At 44.1% G+C, this 16980-nt stretch overlaps 1 protein-coding gene across 1 annotated transcript; it reads right to left on the reverse strand.

Annotated features, from left to right (window-relative positions):
• Nucleotides 1-424: 424 nt before the first annotated feature.
• Nucleotides 425-5313, reverse strand: GJB2 (gap junction protein beta 2). The gene is made up of 2 exons (XM_064171533.1): nt 5226-5313; nt 425-3046 (listed from the first exon to the last, which is right to left on the reverse strand). The coding sequence occupies exon 2, from the start codon at nt 3025-3027 to the stop codon at nt 2350-2352; it is 678 nt and encodes a 225-aa protein (XP_064027603.1). The 5' UTR covers nt 3028-3046; nt 5226-5313; the 3' UTR covers nt 425-2349.
• Nucleotides 5314-16980: the final 11667 nt, after the last annotated feature.

The raw sequence follows: 16980 nt of genomic DNA on the forward strand, positions 1-16980 counted from the left end.
TCCTGTGTGTTGCCCAATTGCTAGTTGAAGAAAATTTTGTAGTGTTAGCATTTCTAGTTTTGGTATGTCTCATTCCAAGCTCCAGCTAAACTGCAAGGCAGACCAAGAAAACCAACTGTCTTTCCTATGGAGCTAGTTCAATTATTTATCACTGGCCTTTGCTAGACGTAGTTCTGCTGGTACAAGGCTGACTTAGACATCACATTTGATTTCTAAAAGAGGTCATGTATGAGAACTTCCTCTATCAGCTCAGGCAGTCTGCAGGATAACAGGCAATGCAATCCATTGAAAAAACAACCTGCATCTGAAGGCTAAAATCCTTACAGTATCCCTTGCCTATTACATGTAGTACTGGTGTATACATTTTTCGTTAGGGTAAACATATTTTCATCAGATACATTAGGTAATACACAGCACACACAAATAATACAGAAAAGAGACACCACAAGAGTGCTTTAATTCCAGGAAAAAGCCCTGTTGTTACAAAAGAAATGTAATGCTAGAGCACTGGGGAGTGCAGATAGTTCTCTTCATACTTGTACACAGAACAATGCAGGAAGTTTACAAAGGACACATCTGATATGTGCCAAGCTTTGTCATCTAGTGTTGAATTAAGGATGTTTTCACAGTTCAAGTTTCCAGTTCAACTTGTTATTAGCAACTTTTCAACTTTTTGTTTATGGTTCTGAGGATGGTGCATTTATGGTTTTCTTGCTCTCCTCTTGGATGACAGATTTCCATCTGCAGTCAAGTTGTAACACTGGGTGCAGTTCACAAGCAGTGCAAGCCTGCTTACACTCCACTTTCAGTGCACAGTGAGGGGTCATGGGTATTCATTCTTGTAGCTTTGTTTACTCCACCAGCGATAGATGTGAATGTGGAGCAACAGACATGCAAACAGAAGCTGAGATAGCACTCATTCACTCTGGAGAAAAGACAGTTGTCAATAAGCAATAGCCAGCTTCCTAGAAGTGGGCTCAATGGGCAGGCACTTGGGACGGCAGCTGTGTTGCTGTATGTGCTGGTGTAGCTGCCTGTGACAGGCATAAAAGACATTTTGAGACTGCAGAGAGACATGACCAGATTGGCTCACATAGTTCTTAAAGTTAGCAATATACAGTTCACAGCTCAGCAATGTGAACTTTCAGAAAAATATCAAATTCCTCCTCATTTCTGATTCGGTCTCTTTGCTATCTAAACTCTGCAAGTTGTCTGCAATTCCTAGTAGAACTGCCAGAGGAAAAGGAAGGATGAATCAGTCTCACAGTGTAGAATGTCAGAGAGATTGGGAGTGGTTTGATGGACTCACTTGAACCTTACCTCAGATAGTGAGAAGGCCTTGTGAAGAGAAGCTATGCAGGCTGAATAAGGAAAAGGAACTAATGGAATATTCATAGGTGCAATCTACTGCATATAATACTGCAAGCTGAAGCACTTCTTTTGAATAAAATACAGAATGAAACAATGAGGGTTTTTTCTGGCTTTTAAAAGGTACACAGCTGAAGGAGCCACAGTCAAGTGATAAAAAGCCTCTTTAAATAAAACCTGCTGTACTGAAATTCTTCACAAAATGCTGGGGTAGAACAAGGAGGAAGACAGTTACACTGTAACAATACATTTTTTTCACTTGATCGAGAGAATGAAAAAACAAACTTCATTCATCCCACTGCAGCAGTTCCTGTGAGTGAAGGGAGGCAGCAGTGACCTAATGCTATTCCCAAGCAGTAGAGACTGTCCTCTCCCAGGAGGAGATTCTCCTTAGTGCAAGTGAGGAGATATAAAGATAAAAACATTTCTGGTGCCTAGCAGAGCTGATAGCATGCATTGCCGTGGAATACCTGTGCTGCTAGGCCCTTTCCCTGCTCCAGAATATAGGGACAACAGGACGTTTGCTAGAGACATTATTATTTCTGTGTTCTTCCTTTTCATAAGACACTAGTTCTTCCCAAAAAGACTCCATCCCGCTTTTTAATGAAAACTGTTGTTGCTGCCTGGCCTCTGAAATGGACATATTTGTGATTCCTGGCTCTCATTTGGGGCTCTAAAGTTTTCCTCTGGGCCTTTCCACTCCCACTTCTGGAAAAGTGACTGTCTCAACAGAAGTGCCTCAGCAGTAGGCATACTTGTCAGAAGGCTGCTCTCTCTATTTGTAGATGCAGGACACTTGAATTAGCTTATGATCTTTAAAACCTGCCTCAGTGGCAGCTTCCCAGAGAGACTATAGTTTTTGAACTTGAGTTAATATTAATTTTATTATTTTCCTTGAGTGTGAAAATATTGCTGATTGTTTTCTGACACCTAAGAAAGTTGGAGGGAAATGGGGAGCCAGGAAATCCCAAAGCTGGGAAATTATTTTAAGACAGTTGTTTTCCTGGATTCTTTCATGCAAATTTTTATCGCTAGGTAAGCCAACTCGGCCAGATTTAACATCATGCAGATCCCAGACACAGCAAGCATGAAAACAGTAAACATGGTTTTCTCAGTGGGCCGTGACACAAAACAATCCACTGTGTTGGGGCAGGGCCATGCATCGCACTTCAGCAGGCGAGGCATCTGGTACCCATCATACATGTAATAGAACACGTACATGAAGACTGCTTCAAAGACAATCCTGAAGAAGATGCTGCTGGTGTAGGTCCACCACAGGGGCCCACGAATGTGAACCTTTTCGTTTTTCAGCTCTTCAATATCAATTTTCTCTCCATTTCTGAATCGCCTTTTCTTCTCATGCCTTCTGTAAGCTACATGCATGGCCACCAGCAACGCAGGTGTGGAAACAAAGATCAGCTGCAGGGCCCAGAGTCTGATGTGAGAGATGGGAAAAAAGTGATCATAGCAAACATTCTTACAACCAGGTTGTAGTGTGTTGCAGACAAAGTCATCTTGTTCATCTCCCCAGACTTTCTCTGCAGCCACAACGAGGATCATGATACGGAAGATGAACAGGACTGTGAGCCAGATCTTGCCGATGCTGGTGGAGTGCTTATTTACACCTCCTAAAACGTCCTGCAGCGTTCCCCAGTCCATCTTCTCTGTGTCGTTTTGCCTGCAGGACGACAAATAATACACCAAGTGGTCACTTTTCAAAGAGTGAAAAGCAGTTCTAATACCTTCTACAATCAAGAGGATTTCCTAGCACTCACGAGTCATAGGCAAATGAAAGTCACTTTCATTAATGTCGCCTGTATGTTTATATCTTCAAAGACCTTATGAAACTCTCCTTTCATGCTTTTATGATGGGACAAGCATACCTTCATGCAATTCTCAACAAGGCTTTGAGCAGGAATTAAGTTACATTTTCACACGTATTTCCTCCTTTTGTATTAGACAACTAGACAAAGCGGAGAATTCTCTAGTAGCTTTCATAGATCTGAGAACTTCAGAAGTCCACCCAGAGAAATCCAGGAGGCCTCCAAAGCCTTCTACTGTAGCTTAGACATGGCCCTTCATCTCAGAAGTACATTTGATGTTGTCAACACTGCCGGGAAGCCTGGCTGCACGAACATATAGCACAAACCAACAGGCAAAGATACTGCAGAGCTTGTCCTTCAACATTCATTGTTATCTCATCCAAAAAGGAGATAGTCAGAGTTGAAAGGAAAAGAAGCCCTCAGCTAAAGAGATTATGGTAATTTCTGAAATGTTATCACGCCCAGAAGAATAAACAGGAGGTCGAACTTCAGAGAAGCTCCATTTCAGCTTTCCTCCTACACTTGAAAACTAAAATCCGCACTCTTTGTCCCTTTGAAAGTTAAACATAAGTTTTGCTGAAATGAGAATTACGTCTCGGGGGGGCTCGGATTTCGCTGAAGCCATTTGGAATCTGTTTGGAAACTATCATTGAAATGGACAAAACACTTTGAAAGCTGAGCCGGGAATTTGCATAGTTAGTCCATCATATTCCAAGCTCAATTTTGCTGTGTAGGAGAGCCGCACTGGCTGTGGGTAAGAGGTCCACCTTCTTTTGGTCCAGACTATGTGCTGTGGGGAGACCATGGTGCCTTGAAATAGCACATTGGTCAAGGTTTTCAGAGTCTTTCATTTTCACATAACAGAGTGGGGAAGAAAAAAAAAAAACCCAAACAAAAAAAACCCCAAAAACAAAAAAACAAACCAACAAAATTTCTCTATCCTGGTGTAGTTACAACCAACATGCCCAAACACATATCTTTGGTACAAGGGCCTAGCTTGTACATACAAGCCTTGAGGCAAGGAGAGGTAGATTTACTGTCATGGGAGGAAATGTGAAATTGGGTAAGAAAGAAGGGGGAGGGAAGAGGGAAAAAAATGAGAGTATGTCTGGAATCCCTTAGTTTTCATGCTTAGTCTCTGATGAAACTGGCAGCATTTTATGCAACTTTTTATGTTGACCTAAAGACTAGGCTATGGTCACATCTGTCACAAAAGTCGAAGTCAATCAAAACCTTCATAAGGGGCTAATTAGAACTGAAAGTATCTGAAATCTCTATCCCAGTGGGATGAGCAACCTGGGCTCCAAGTGTGGTCTTACACTGCAGTTCTGAACTAGTGCTTCAAATTTTGGGGGGGAAAAAAAAAATCAACAATGTTCCTATTTCGTCTGCCACTACAGAAACACAAATTAAGGCTGCGAGGACTGAATCTACCGAAACACCCACCCTGCTAGTCAAGACATCGTTCAATTGAAAACAATCGAAATCCCCACCTTGTAATTACAACCTGGACACCCCTCGGCAGCTCCCAGCCCGTCCCTCATACCACACCAAAATTCTGCTCCTCCTGAATTCGGCTGCGGCAGGAGCGCTGGGGCGGACGGGGAGCCCGCTGACTCCCGCGGCCGGTTACCATGTCCTCTGTCAGCAGACATCCGTCTGCAAATGCCAGCTGGGGCTCTGAGGCCCGACGGCACCTGCCGGGGAGCACCCGCCGCAAGCCCGCCATCGCCGAGATGCCCCGATTCAACCACGCCACGTCGGACAGTCCCGAGGCTGAGTGCAGTCAGCCCCAACCCGAGCAGGGCTGCTTTCCCGACGGGTCTGCGCGGGCAACCGGGGGACGGATGCGAGGGATGCCTATCCTTAGCCTCGCTGCGCCTCTCTCCACTGCCTGCGGCTACCCCTAACCGCGTACTCCCCCGACCAGAGCCCCCACAGCAGCAGACCACCGACCAGGTGCCGCTTGAAGGACGCACAGTCTGACTCCGCTCCCACCGCTCCAGCACACGGGAGCCGATCACGGACGCTCACCTGTCAGGACTTGGCAGGGCAGTCAGGATGCACCGGAACGCCGCGCTGCTCCGCTCCCGGGACCGTCGATGCCTGGGGAGCGACCGGTCCCAGCCTCTTCACCCGAGAACTTTAAGAGCCCTTCTCCGCTCACCTGCCGCCTCTTTTTAGCTCGCCCCGCCCGCGTCCAGCGGTGGGGAGCCTGGGGCGGGGCTAGGGTCGGGTGTCCATCCTCGCTGCGGGGCAGGGCTGAGGGGTTGAGCCGTGTCCGGCGGCTCTGGGCTCTGTCGTGGCAGCGGGGCTGCCGCATAGGACCCGTGCGAGGGGAGAGTTGCTGGGACGAGCGGGGCTCCAGCAGCCGCCTTGTCTCCCTCAGCTGAGAGCCCTGTCCAGGGTCGAGCACCGGGCGGAGGGGACTCGGCACGCTGCACGCGTGGCCCTGTGCGAGAGTGATTCCCGAGAGTTAACAGCAAACACGGTCCGTGAGACCCTCTCAAACTGCCTCCGGCCGCGGCAGCCCGAGGAAATCGTCACCGGGCGCACTGCTCGGGCAACAGTCAGACAAAATGCAGCTTCCAGAGACTTTTCCAGGGTGAGGCAGGGCGGGAGGAAGAAAATTCAGATGCCTTCTTAGCTGGCTCGAATTTGGAAGAGAGAGACAAATAAACTGCTAATTTTGTACTAATAAATCGAATTATCTTAGTAGCCAGATGTAGAGGTATCGAAGCCAGCATACACTTAAGGGCAGTACGACTTGTGGCTGTTCTCCCTTGGAAATCTTGTGGCCATTTCTGCAGCTGTAAGAAATCTTTCAGGTGTCCTCATTAGTGTGCACAACCGTTGGTTTGATTGCTAAGGGGAAAGGGGTTGGAGGACTAAAGTTATTTCGTCAGAGAAAACAGTGTAGCAGAAAGTATGACAAGCGAACCAAAGAAGAGTTAGATGCCTTGTGAAAAGTCACTAGGTGTTGTTTTGCTGGAGCTTGTGCACTGATGTTGACAAAGAATTAAAAAGGCCTTATCTCGTTACGCTGTCCTTTAAACCATCTTTAAGGAAAGCTTCTGAGAAGACCATGGTTAACCATACGTCGATTAATCAACACTGCAGCCCTTGGGCTTTGATTGCTGGCAGGCTTGGGTCTCCCTTACACGTCTGCATTTCACCCAGAGCACCCAACCAAAAATAACTTTTATTTAACGATGCCTGATTACACCACAGTAGAGAGTCTCTGCTTTTTAAAACTCCATGACTACAGTTCCTAACCAGAAAAGAATGTTAAAGAGGGTGCGTGGGAAAGCTTAGAAGGTGGTGAAATGCTCTGCATATCACTTGTGGGCTAGTAAAACCTTGTCTAGGTATACCAGGTACTACTGAAAATGACATGTTTCTTTCTCTATATTGAAGCAAAGATCTGTCCTGTATCTTTCTCTTAGTACTGAGCTTGGATTTATCAGGCATGTCTGGAAGTAGAAATGATTTCATCACTAGAGATTTAAAAGAAAATGTAAGTTTAATCTATCGATTTGTATAGATAAAAATTACAAGACACTAGAAATTGCTTATGTACCTGCAAAATGGCCCAGTGAATTTGGTTTTGTTCTCAGAGGTTTACAAAATGAAGTCAGATATGAAAGATCTGAAATGATCTAAGAATAAATGTCTGGAAGAATCAACTATGTTTTATAAAATAATACCCAAGTTAGAAAGTGGAAAATGTAAATGCCTGAAAGAAATCCTGAACTCGTGTTCTCAGTACTGCTGCAGTGATTTTTGTCTACAACTGAACAAAGCCTGTGGTAAGGCAGAATGCTTCCTTTACTTGCCTCCATTTTTGTTTGCTTGCTTGTATGTATGAGGAAGCATACAATGCTCTGTTTAGGAAAAAGAGGAGATATCCTGGCAAGGAATTCTGACCAAGCATAAATCCAGAGTTGCAAGCTGATTGCCACCTCTTTGCTTAACACCTGGCTAGTTGTCAGGAGGTGTGAGAACCACATATTAACAACTCTAGCACTTACACAGGTTTAGCTATAAGGAAGGGTTATTCTGGTAGTACTGGAGGTGATGGATGCTATACAGTGGGGGTATATGTGCAAAACATGGTTATTGTGGACTATAGAGTAATGTGAAAATAAAAGCTTTGCAAAAATATGAAAATAAATACTGCTGCACCTTTATCAACAGAGAAACAGATTTTAGCTCATTTCAAGTTAGCAAAAATCTTGGCATCATCTGCTAGTAATGTCCTATGACTTTTCAAAGGCTGTCTCTGCATTTCTTCACCCACCAGCCCTCAGGCACCTTCAGAGACTCTGTCTGGATCTCTCCTTTTAGTAGCCCTTCCTTCACTCTCTCGCATTACTTTGTTTAACCAGGTTTTGATGCCATCTGTATTTGAAGTATATAAATATTTAATATTTATCCCATATATATCTCAAAATCCACCAGATCCTGAAGTAATTACTTCAATAGCATAGTTAATGTGTGATGGAAGGAAAAAAAAAAGAGACAAACAGAAGTTTCATTTACTGCCCTTCTCTGATTTCATGAGACATTCCTGAATCCTCACCGCTTGGAGTAACGGCTACTTCTCTCCCTGTCTATCTCATTCGCAAATGCATAAGCTTCTGTGGTAGCCTCCCTTCATCCTTTTTGTTCTGTGCCGAAATGCCTAACCTGTTGGATCTGTGCCATATAGGAGCTGCCACATAACTTTATTATCCTCATCACAACTTTTTGCACCCTTTTTTTTTATGATAATCAATCATACATTGTTTATACACAGACAGAACAATGCTTTCTGTTGTGTTCTCCATCATTTTCTAGTACTGCCTATTTGCTAGCTCTCATTTTTCAGAAACCTCCAAGCAATTAGTTAACTTTTTCACAGTAATTCCAACATTCTTCCACAAGTGTTTCTAGAAATCAGAGGAGTACCTCCTGAGGTACATACATGTGCCTACACTTGAAAAGTTGTACTTTGAATTAGTTTTCTTGTTGTGCATTAGTTTCCACCAACAGACACTGAGGTTCATTTGCCATTTTATTATCCAGTTACTCACTGCCATTCCTCATGGTCAGGTTCAGTTTTGACCATGACAAAGCAGCACATTTATATTGTGCTATTCAGAAGCATTTCAATTCTTGCTAATCCCTATGTGAAAAGCACCTTCCAAGTTCAGCTTAGCGTTTGTAACCAGTATGTCTGTGCAATTACCTTTCAAATGCTCATTTTAGTCATGCTGAGATCAAAAATACCACACATGTTAAGCGCTGGAGCAAGCCGCTTCATCTTCTTCAATACCTTTACACACCTATTAGTGTCTAAAACAGGTACCCCAGCCATTATTTGCATATTTACTTTAACTGTCCTCCCTGCCTTAAAGAAATAATTCATTGCATTACAGAACAGCATGCAAAGTGTTGTTGGCAAGGTTGTAGGAAATCAAATCCATAAAGCCATAGCTACCATGTCTACTGGACAACACTAAATTCCTGAAGCTTACACGGTTGCCAGGGTTCAGTACACTCTGCTTCCTCCCTGCCCAGACAGAAGAAATGGGTTCAATGTGTCATTTTCCATGAACATGTTATTTACAAAGAACGATCATTTATTGTTTGACATAAATACTTGGTTTGCTACTTCATTATCTTTAAGGTATTTTTTTACAGTAAATTGTTAACTGAATAAAAATATCACTGTGATCAAGTGCCGTAGGAGAGAGAACGAGAGGCTGATCTGAGTGTAAAAGCAGCACTCAGTCCACTTTTTAAAACCAACTTAATATAAGGGCTGCAAAGATTCTGGTTTATATCAATGTTGCTGCCAGTCACTCTCACTGCCGTGGCTGCAGACACTGGTCTCATCATTTCTACAGTCTCCAAAAGCTTATCTGTCAGATAGACTTTAAGATCACTGAAAAAGAAGCCAGTGCAGAAGACACCAACCTTTTTTTCACGTTCACTGCCCCTTGCAAACAACTCAGGAGGCTCCTGAAGAGGGCCACAGTGCCTAGTTTACTTGCACAAATTAGAGCTAGCATCTACCACACAGTATCTCAAAATTATTCTATGAGGTTACTCCATAGAGCAATGTGGGCTCTGTCTTTTCTGTTGGTGAAACCTTGGCTGTGCAGGATTAGCACTGAGGTTGAACAGGTTTCATCATTTCATCTAGCTGTAAAAAAAACCTAGAACTCGACAGTCCCAAACGTGTCTGTAGCTGCCTGCTCTGTTGTTTCAATCCCATGGCAACCTGAAGTTACTTTGTTAGTGACTGCCTGCCTTTTCTCCCTAATCTGAACTGACTAGCATGATTTCTCCACTTTCCCAGGTCCAGTGACACCTTCCCTCCTGCAGCTTTAGAGGCAGCTTCCCAGGACTGCTGCTTGTTCTGTCACGGAAGGCACTCGACTGTCCCAGCTCTCTCACCCCGGCCAGCCTTGCAGCTCACAGGGTCTCCGCTGTCCCAAACTCCGCAGCCCTGCTTGTGCACGGTAGCTCACCGACTAACAGCCCCCGTATTTCGCATCTATGGCTCAAAGAAACCTTTTGGGAGAGGGTAGCAGAGTCTCATGTGAGAGAGGAGGCATGATGCTTTTCACAAAAGGGTCATTACATCCCTAGCTGTATTATGGAGATGTACCATACTGCCAGGCACCGACAGATAAAGGAGGGTTTATGAAGAAGGGTTATGGTATTCTCTGATTCTAGGAAGCTTTCTGCTGTCCCTCAGAAATAGTCTCTTCTGGAAGGAAAGGAGGTGCAGGATACAGATCAGAGATGGGGCAGGCCTTACTTCTGACCAGTTCTCACCTTTTGTTTTCCATATTGCCTGCCTGTAAATGCACTATTAGAATGCGGGCAAAGCTTTCTCATGTTTGCAGAGAACACTTTTAAACCTCGATCCTTATCTGAGAAGGTTTGGTTTTGGTGGTTTTTTTTTTTTCTTCAGTATCTCTTGGAGCACACAGAGCATAGAAGAAACCCACATCAGTTTACTTAAAGATAAGAAAGAGAGGAAGCCAGTGAGGGAAATAGGTGGCAAAGGCCGGAGCCTGGGGAGAAAACCTGCTAAAAACGGTATTGATGGAACAGCCAAAAGGCTGCAAAGTAGAAAGATCAGTGCCAATGAAGTCTGAGGAGAGTCTAGATGCCGACAGTGGGAGGAGGGATCCTTTACACCTCTCAGAGGGAAGGGGACGATGTAGGAGAGGAGCATTAGAATTAAAATTTCTGCTGTGAATTGTCTGACTCAGTGGCAAGAATTCAAGGGGAATGGGGAGTAGAGCAGGGAGAATCCAAGAATCGTGTGTGACTCCTCTATAGAAAGTGGGCTGGATTCACAGGCTTTCAATGTTTCAATTCCATCCGAATAAAATACGTTCTCTTGTTCCTTTTGTCAGTAACCAAATTGCTGACTACGTGATTAATCCAGCAGAGGCACTGAGATCTCAAGTGCAAGTCCTGAATCAGATTAAAAGCAAAACCAGGATGATTCAGTAATGACCTGGTTGCACCTATGTATGCATCATATTAACCAAGTCATTTCTTGAATGCAAGAGTATAATGGGAAACCTTTCTTCTTGATAAGCTAATCAGACAAAGGAGTTGAAACAGGTTTGGGAAGGATGTGACATGAGGAACTAAGAGGATGCAGTTAAAATTTCATGCTGCTGGGGGAAAAAAAAAAAAAGGGAAGAAAGGAAGCAAGAAAGAAAAGCAGCAGCTATTGCAAAGAGATTTCCAGGCAGAAGCCAAACCCACACCAACAGGTTTCATCAACAAATCTGTGCCAGATCTGGAGACTGTCTGCATGGTGCTCTCAGTCAGCTGCAATCCCAGGGCCTTTTGGGAGACATCCTCATGTCCAATGCTACTCCCTGGGGAAATCTCCTGGAAACATGCTTGTGAAGCCACATAGGATGTATCTGGGCAATGTCCTAAGAAAAAAACAAGTCAAATTTTCAAATGCCCACTATTTCATTCCCTGTTTGCATTTCCCATTTTTAGACTTCTTCTTCCCCCCCCACTGGCAATTCAGCTGCTTGTCAAACAGCACCTGTCACACGCCATCAGATGGCTCCTTCACATGTCAAAGCCAAGCAGTTCTTTCTCATCACCACCAAAAGGTGAACATCATTGAGTACTCTGCAAGGTTCAGCACATAATTTCATAATTTTGAGAATGTTCAAAATCTCCTGACTTTTGGTGACCATCTATACTCACAGTGGAGTAGATTGAAAAAGAGCATTGTGTGACTGGAGAAAATCTACAGCACCTGCAGAACTGAAGCACACAAAGCTATGTGCAAAGCTGGTACTAGTGTCCCTGTGCAGAGACAACACTAAGAGAGATCCTGTCATGACAGAGAAACAAGCAGGCAGCTGCATGCTCAATCTTGACTGCTGTTAGTCAGTGGGCAACAATCTGGAGCTGGAAAGTCAAGAGAAATTATGCAAGACTGTGAGGCTCTCCATCGTGCAGGAAATAATGAAGGAAGATTAAGTAGGCTTCATGAAGACCTGTTTGGACAAGGGCCACTGAGTATATATTGAAAATAGTTATATTCCAAGATTTTACATGTACTGGAAAGGTCAACAGAAGCCTGACACCTGAAGTAACAGAGATTAACCAGTAACAGGGAAACTACAAGCTGCATGTACCTCAAAGAACACAAAATAGGTGAGGCAACAGTGTTTGCCCAGATCTAGTCCCCTAGAGAAGAGAAGGCTCAGGGGTGACCTCATTGATGTCTACAACTACCAGAAGGGAGGTTGTAGCCAGGTGGGGGTAGGTCTCTTCTCCCAGACAACCAGCAACAGAATAAGGGGACACAGTCTCAAGCTGTGTCAGAAGAAGTATAGGCTGGATGTTAGGAGGAAGTTCTTCACAGAGAGAGTGATTTGCCATTGGAATGGGCTGCCCAGGGAGGTGGTGGAGTCACCATCCCTGGAGGTGTTCAGGAAAAGCCTGGATGAGGCACTTAGTGTCATGGTCTAGTTGACTGGATAGGGCTGGGTGCTAGGTTGGACTGGATGATCTTGGAGGTCTCTTCCAGCCTGGTTGATTCTATGATTCTATGACTAATATTTTCTGAGTTCATTAATGTTTCATCGGTGCCTATGCTGGATACCACACAGCACTATGGAAGGATTCAGATATCATCTGCTCACTGATGTTCCATAAACTTGAAAAGATGCCAGCAATGATTTGTATACTACCTCAAACCTAGGAGGGATATGCTACCAGCAGAATGGGGAGTGAAATCAGCTGCTGGAATGATTCTGCTGCCCTGAAACAACCAGACACAAAACCAAACAGCAAAGTACACAAAACCACTATTGAACTGATGGCAGTTCCTTTGTCAGAGGAAGGCAGATCCTGCTTCACTGGGGTTGGGGGAAGGTAGGACTGGACTACAGAATGATATTGATGCTTAATGAGGACTCTTCTGAGTTCTATGGCATGTGCAAACCTCAGGCTAGTAGCGTGAGTCTCAGATGGTGTATTTGATATGCAGAACCTGATAAATTAAACCAAGTAAAAATAGGTGAAATATTAGACACCTTGTTAACAGAAGTTAAAAAAAAAAAAAACCAAACTCAAAAAAATGCTTATAGGCCAGTTTCGTGCCCAAAATGTTCTGGGTTTGGTAGGTTCTTTTACTGCATTTCTACAGGTGATAAACAAATGTTAAGTATAAACAGGTACTTTTAATATTTAAGGGTTAGATAATTATCAATGCATATGATTTATGACCTCTACTGGTAAATTTTGTCTACAATTGGACACAACAGCTAGAAACTGAACCAGCAGCCCATGAAAATATAACTGATTGAGGGCAGCCAAGGGAAAGGTGAAATGGTTGTTATTTTGTATTCATGTTTCATAATCCTAGTCTGTAACAGGTTTGAAAAGGATCAGGATGTTGGTTTTTCCCTGGCTTGGCACAATAAGAGGTGGAGAATGCTTTGAACGTGGCAGTGTCCCTGGGGTACAAAGGCTGCTGGTGAAGAAATCCCTGGAACTCTTCCCCAGTAGTCTGAACTGTCTGTCAGCTATTTTAGGCTCTCTCTGACATCCTTAGAAATTTTACATTTGTGCTTTCCAGTCCTGACTGTGTTAATAGCCCCTTTTGCTTGCCTCAAGGACAGTGTCTTTTCAGTCCTGTCGCTCTCTTTTTTTTTCCTTTTTGTCAGCAGCTGCCATAGGCTGAAAGAAAATGAGAACTTGTCTCACTTCTGTGTTTCTTTCTGTTAAGGACAAAGAAATCCCTGGTGCACAGAACACTCCCTGAGAGTAGCTTTCTGGGGAGGAAGTATCACTGGGTGATTTGAAAGGAAAAGATAAGCTGCAAACTTCCAGGATGTCCCCTGAAATATTTATCCACATTTCTGTGTGGCTGCCCATATATTTCAGCTGTACAGAACTAGGGAGAGGAGCTCAGGGGTCTACAGTTACACTGAACCAACTGGACTTGGACTAATGCAAAGGGATCAGATCATTAGGAGTGGAGTAGTAATTACTGCTAAAGGAATATAAGAAAGGAGTTCTTTATTTCCAGCTCTAAAGAGCAGGGAGCACCAGGGAAGGTAATGTTCTAGTTACCAATGTCTCTCCACCTTGCTCATCATCATGCTGCTAATTGCAGAAGTGTCAGCAGAGCCTATTGCAGAGATCTGTGGGAAGGAATGTAGTAGGCACCGAAGAAACAGAGGGTCATGGTGAGAAATGGCAGAGCCACATCTCAGAAATGCCACTCCTACTGTCCCTAAGCCGCGTATGCAGTCAGGATTACAAAAATTCCAGGCAGCAACAAGAAATATCTATTTCAGCCAACACCCCAAGAGAAGGGAAAATGAATCCTCTTGGTTCAGGAATGTTTCTGCCTTGCTCTCCACTTTAATCAAGTACACCATGAAGGGATTCACTCAGGTAGGGAAAGGTGGATATCCAAGAAAATCACTGCTTTTTGCAGGGCTTACAATACCCATGTAAGACAGAACTTACTGCTAAAAGTCAAGGGCTCCAGCTAAGCAGGTACATGTCCACTTGCTGGAGTATTTTAATTGGTCAGCAGGTAATTTCTTTTGTTAAGAAATAAACTTCTGACAGGTTGCTGCTCCTTGTTATTTGGAATACTTTCTCAGCACCAAAATTTTCCTGCTGCTAAGTGGTTCTGGTATGAATTGACCTATTAGTGAGTAAATGGTGGGTCGCAGAATAAATTGTCCACAGAAAAAGAATAGCTTAGTCCTTTTTCTATCTAACTACATAAAAGGATAACATTTTGAAAGAAAGCTTGCAGGGATTTGGGGCATCTTCAAGGGGAAATGACCAAACCCCACACATTGAACGTGTGTGGTGTTATGTTAGGTGTGACTTCTTTACTGACCCCCCCACCCTTGACTTAGCCTACAGCTGCACTACCTCATAGCTCTGTCATTCACCCTTCCACATCCTTGCTCCCCAACATGGTCACATACACTTTGGTGTGCCACACAGCTGCCAAGAGGGAGACCATACCTGTCTGGGATCCCCTCCAGGAGCAACTCAAAGTAACTCCCAGCACTTACAGCAGACTCATTGTTCTCCCATGCTGACCTCTCTGATCCCAGCGTCAGCCTCAGGCTCACAGTCTCTCTGTTGCCTACACTTTGATTTCTCTCTTCTCCTGACCTGTGTGTGCAGCCTCTTCCCAGTATGGTATTGTGAAGGACTGGAATGTCTTTCTTGGTCAAGGCAGCACAAGGGAACTTGGTATTTGGCTGTGTTAGCACATAGCTATGCCTGCTTTACCACAGAAGTAAAAAGCAGGGAAAAGCTGTTCTACAGATATACTGGACCTGCAGAGAAAAAGAAGGGAAGAGGGCCTTATTTCAGACTTGGTGGCCCACAGGTTGTGGGGTTAAAAAGCAAGATGAGACCAGGCACTGCCCGAAGGCATTCACAGTGAGACTCACCTCTCAGGACTGGCAAGGGGAACACAGTGGCCCTGCTGACATTTGCGCTGTACAAGCTGTCTGGCGGCTGGAGTTATACAGGCAGTGTTGTTTGGACAACAGAAAAACGGGTTTAACACAACCTCACAGCAACTCTGTGTGCATCTAGCTCGTGGAAAAAAAAAAACCTCCAATAAATCAGGCCTAAACCACACAAGTTGCTTTACAGCTAGGTAGTTTATTGTTACGGGTGGAGTGTCAGGCAAGGGTGCTCGTAAGTCAGTTGCAGTGGTTTGTATTGTTTGAAAAGTGATAGAATCTACCAGAAATTACTCTGATCCACAGCATTTAGGTGAAGCTACAAGGAAATTCCAGGCAAGACCAGAACGTTCAGTTTCCTCTTCACACCAGGGGCTGCAATTGCTGTCGAAACACTTAATATCCAAACTGCAACCCACAGTCTCAGGTAACGTCAAACTTGTTGGTGTCAAGCTCTGTTGCACTGTCATCTAGTCATTCTGGAAACAGGCATTTTGCCTGTAAATCAGCAACATACACATGTCTATGACTTCAGCTACACAAAATGTTAGCCTAAAACCTAAGACTGTTAATGTTTTTTAACTATATACAGCTCTGGCTGAGCTGCTTTGTTGAATTTGCATTTATTTTCTATGGCACTCAGTACACTTCCAACACTACCCACTAGTGTAATGGCATTGCCTGCTGATGTGAAAATCACATCAAGATCACTAAAAACAGCTAAATTATTTTTTTCATTTTCCTTTTGCTCATTTGATATGTACTATAACAGACTTGTGACCACTCTGGCTTTGGGAATAAGCCAATTTGCACTCCCTTTAACATCTCAGAGAGCAAAGGAAGATATGAGGAAAGTTGCCTCAATACTCTCCTATAAGCCCTCTAGAAGCTACTGGCCAGATTTCTATACTCTAGCACTTTCTGGTAAGCATTACATTTTTTGTGCCATAGCCTGAAAAACAGCTAGAGAGGCCTTGTGAGCTGTGCCAAACTGTGAGGTGTGGAGTCTCATCTCCCTCTCCTGAGGTTAGACCACCCTTTTGAATGTGAAGCCCAGAATCATCTCCTTTGGCATGGAAGACTCTCCCACAGCTTTTCCTACCAAAAGCTGAGCAGGTGATGGTGCTGATGATTTAATGTAAAATGCAGTATCCCACATCAAGGATTCTTCACACTTATTTATAGCATAACTTCTGGCTGTGCCTACCTTGCACTGCATTATAAATCAGTAGGCACACTACAGCACACACCAGTGCAATAAGATGTGGGGCTACAGCTACAAAGATTGGCAACCACTGCACTCCAGCAAGAGCAGTCTGTAGCAACAGCTGGTGCCAAGTACCCAGCAGCCACACCAGATACATGTCTAGAGTGTTTGCTTCAGGGCAGTCCCCATGGACTTCCAGTCAGGGCCTCTGGATCATAAGAGCTGGTTTTTAGGAGAGGGTTTTCCAGTTATGCCCAATTCAAGAGATCCACTGATTCCTCAGTTTGAACCAAAACACCAGAGAAAAGGTAATTGGGGGATTCACTTAGGCAACATATTCCTGTCACAGGTTAAAATGCTAATGTAGAAACATCCTTAGGATTTTCCCAAACTCACCAAAGATTTGGATATTTTTTAATTTTCTTCCCCCCCCCCTGTTTTTCTTTTCTTGAGATGAGAGGACACAAACCTCAGTCTCCTACTCTTCACAAGATGCCACAACCAGAAAGGTGTCCATCAGCCCAAATTGATATTGGTTTCCACTTCTTCTGCAGAATTTTTTCAGCTGGGCAGAGTGGAACAAAGT

Source organism: Pogoniulus pusillus, chromosome 3, assembly GCF_015220805.1.
Source record: "Pogoniulus pusillus isolate bPogPus1 chromosome 3, bPogPus1.pri, whole genome shotgun sequence".
Classification (NCBI taxonomy): Eukaryota; Metazoa; Chordata; class Aves; order Piciformes; family Lybiidae; genus Pogoniulus; species Pogoniulus pusillus.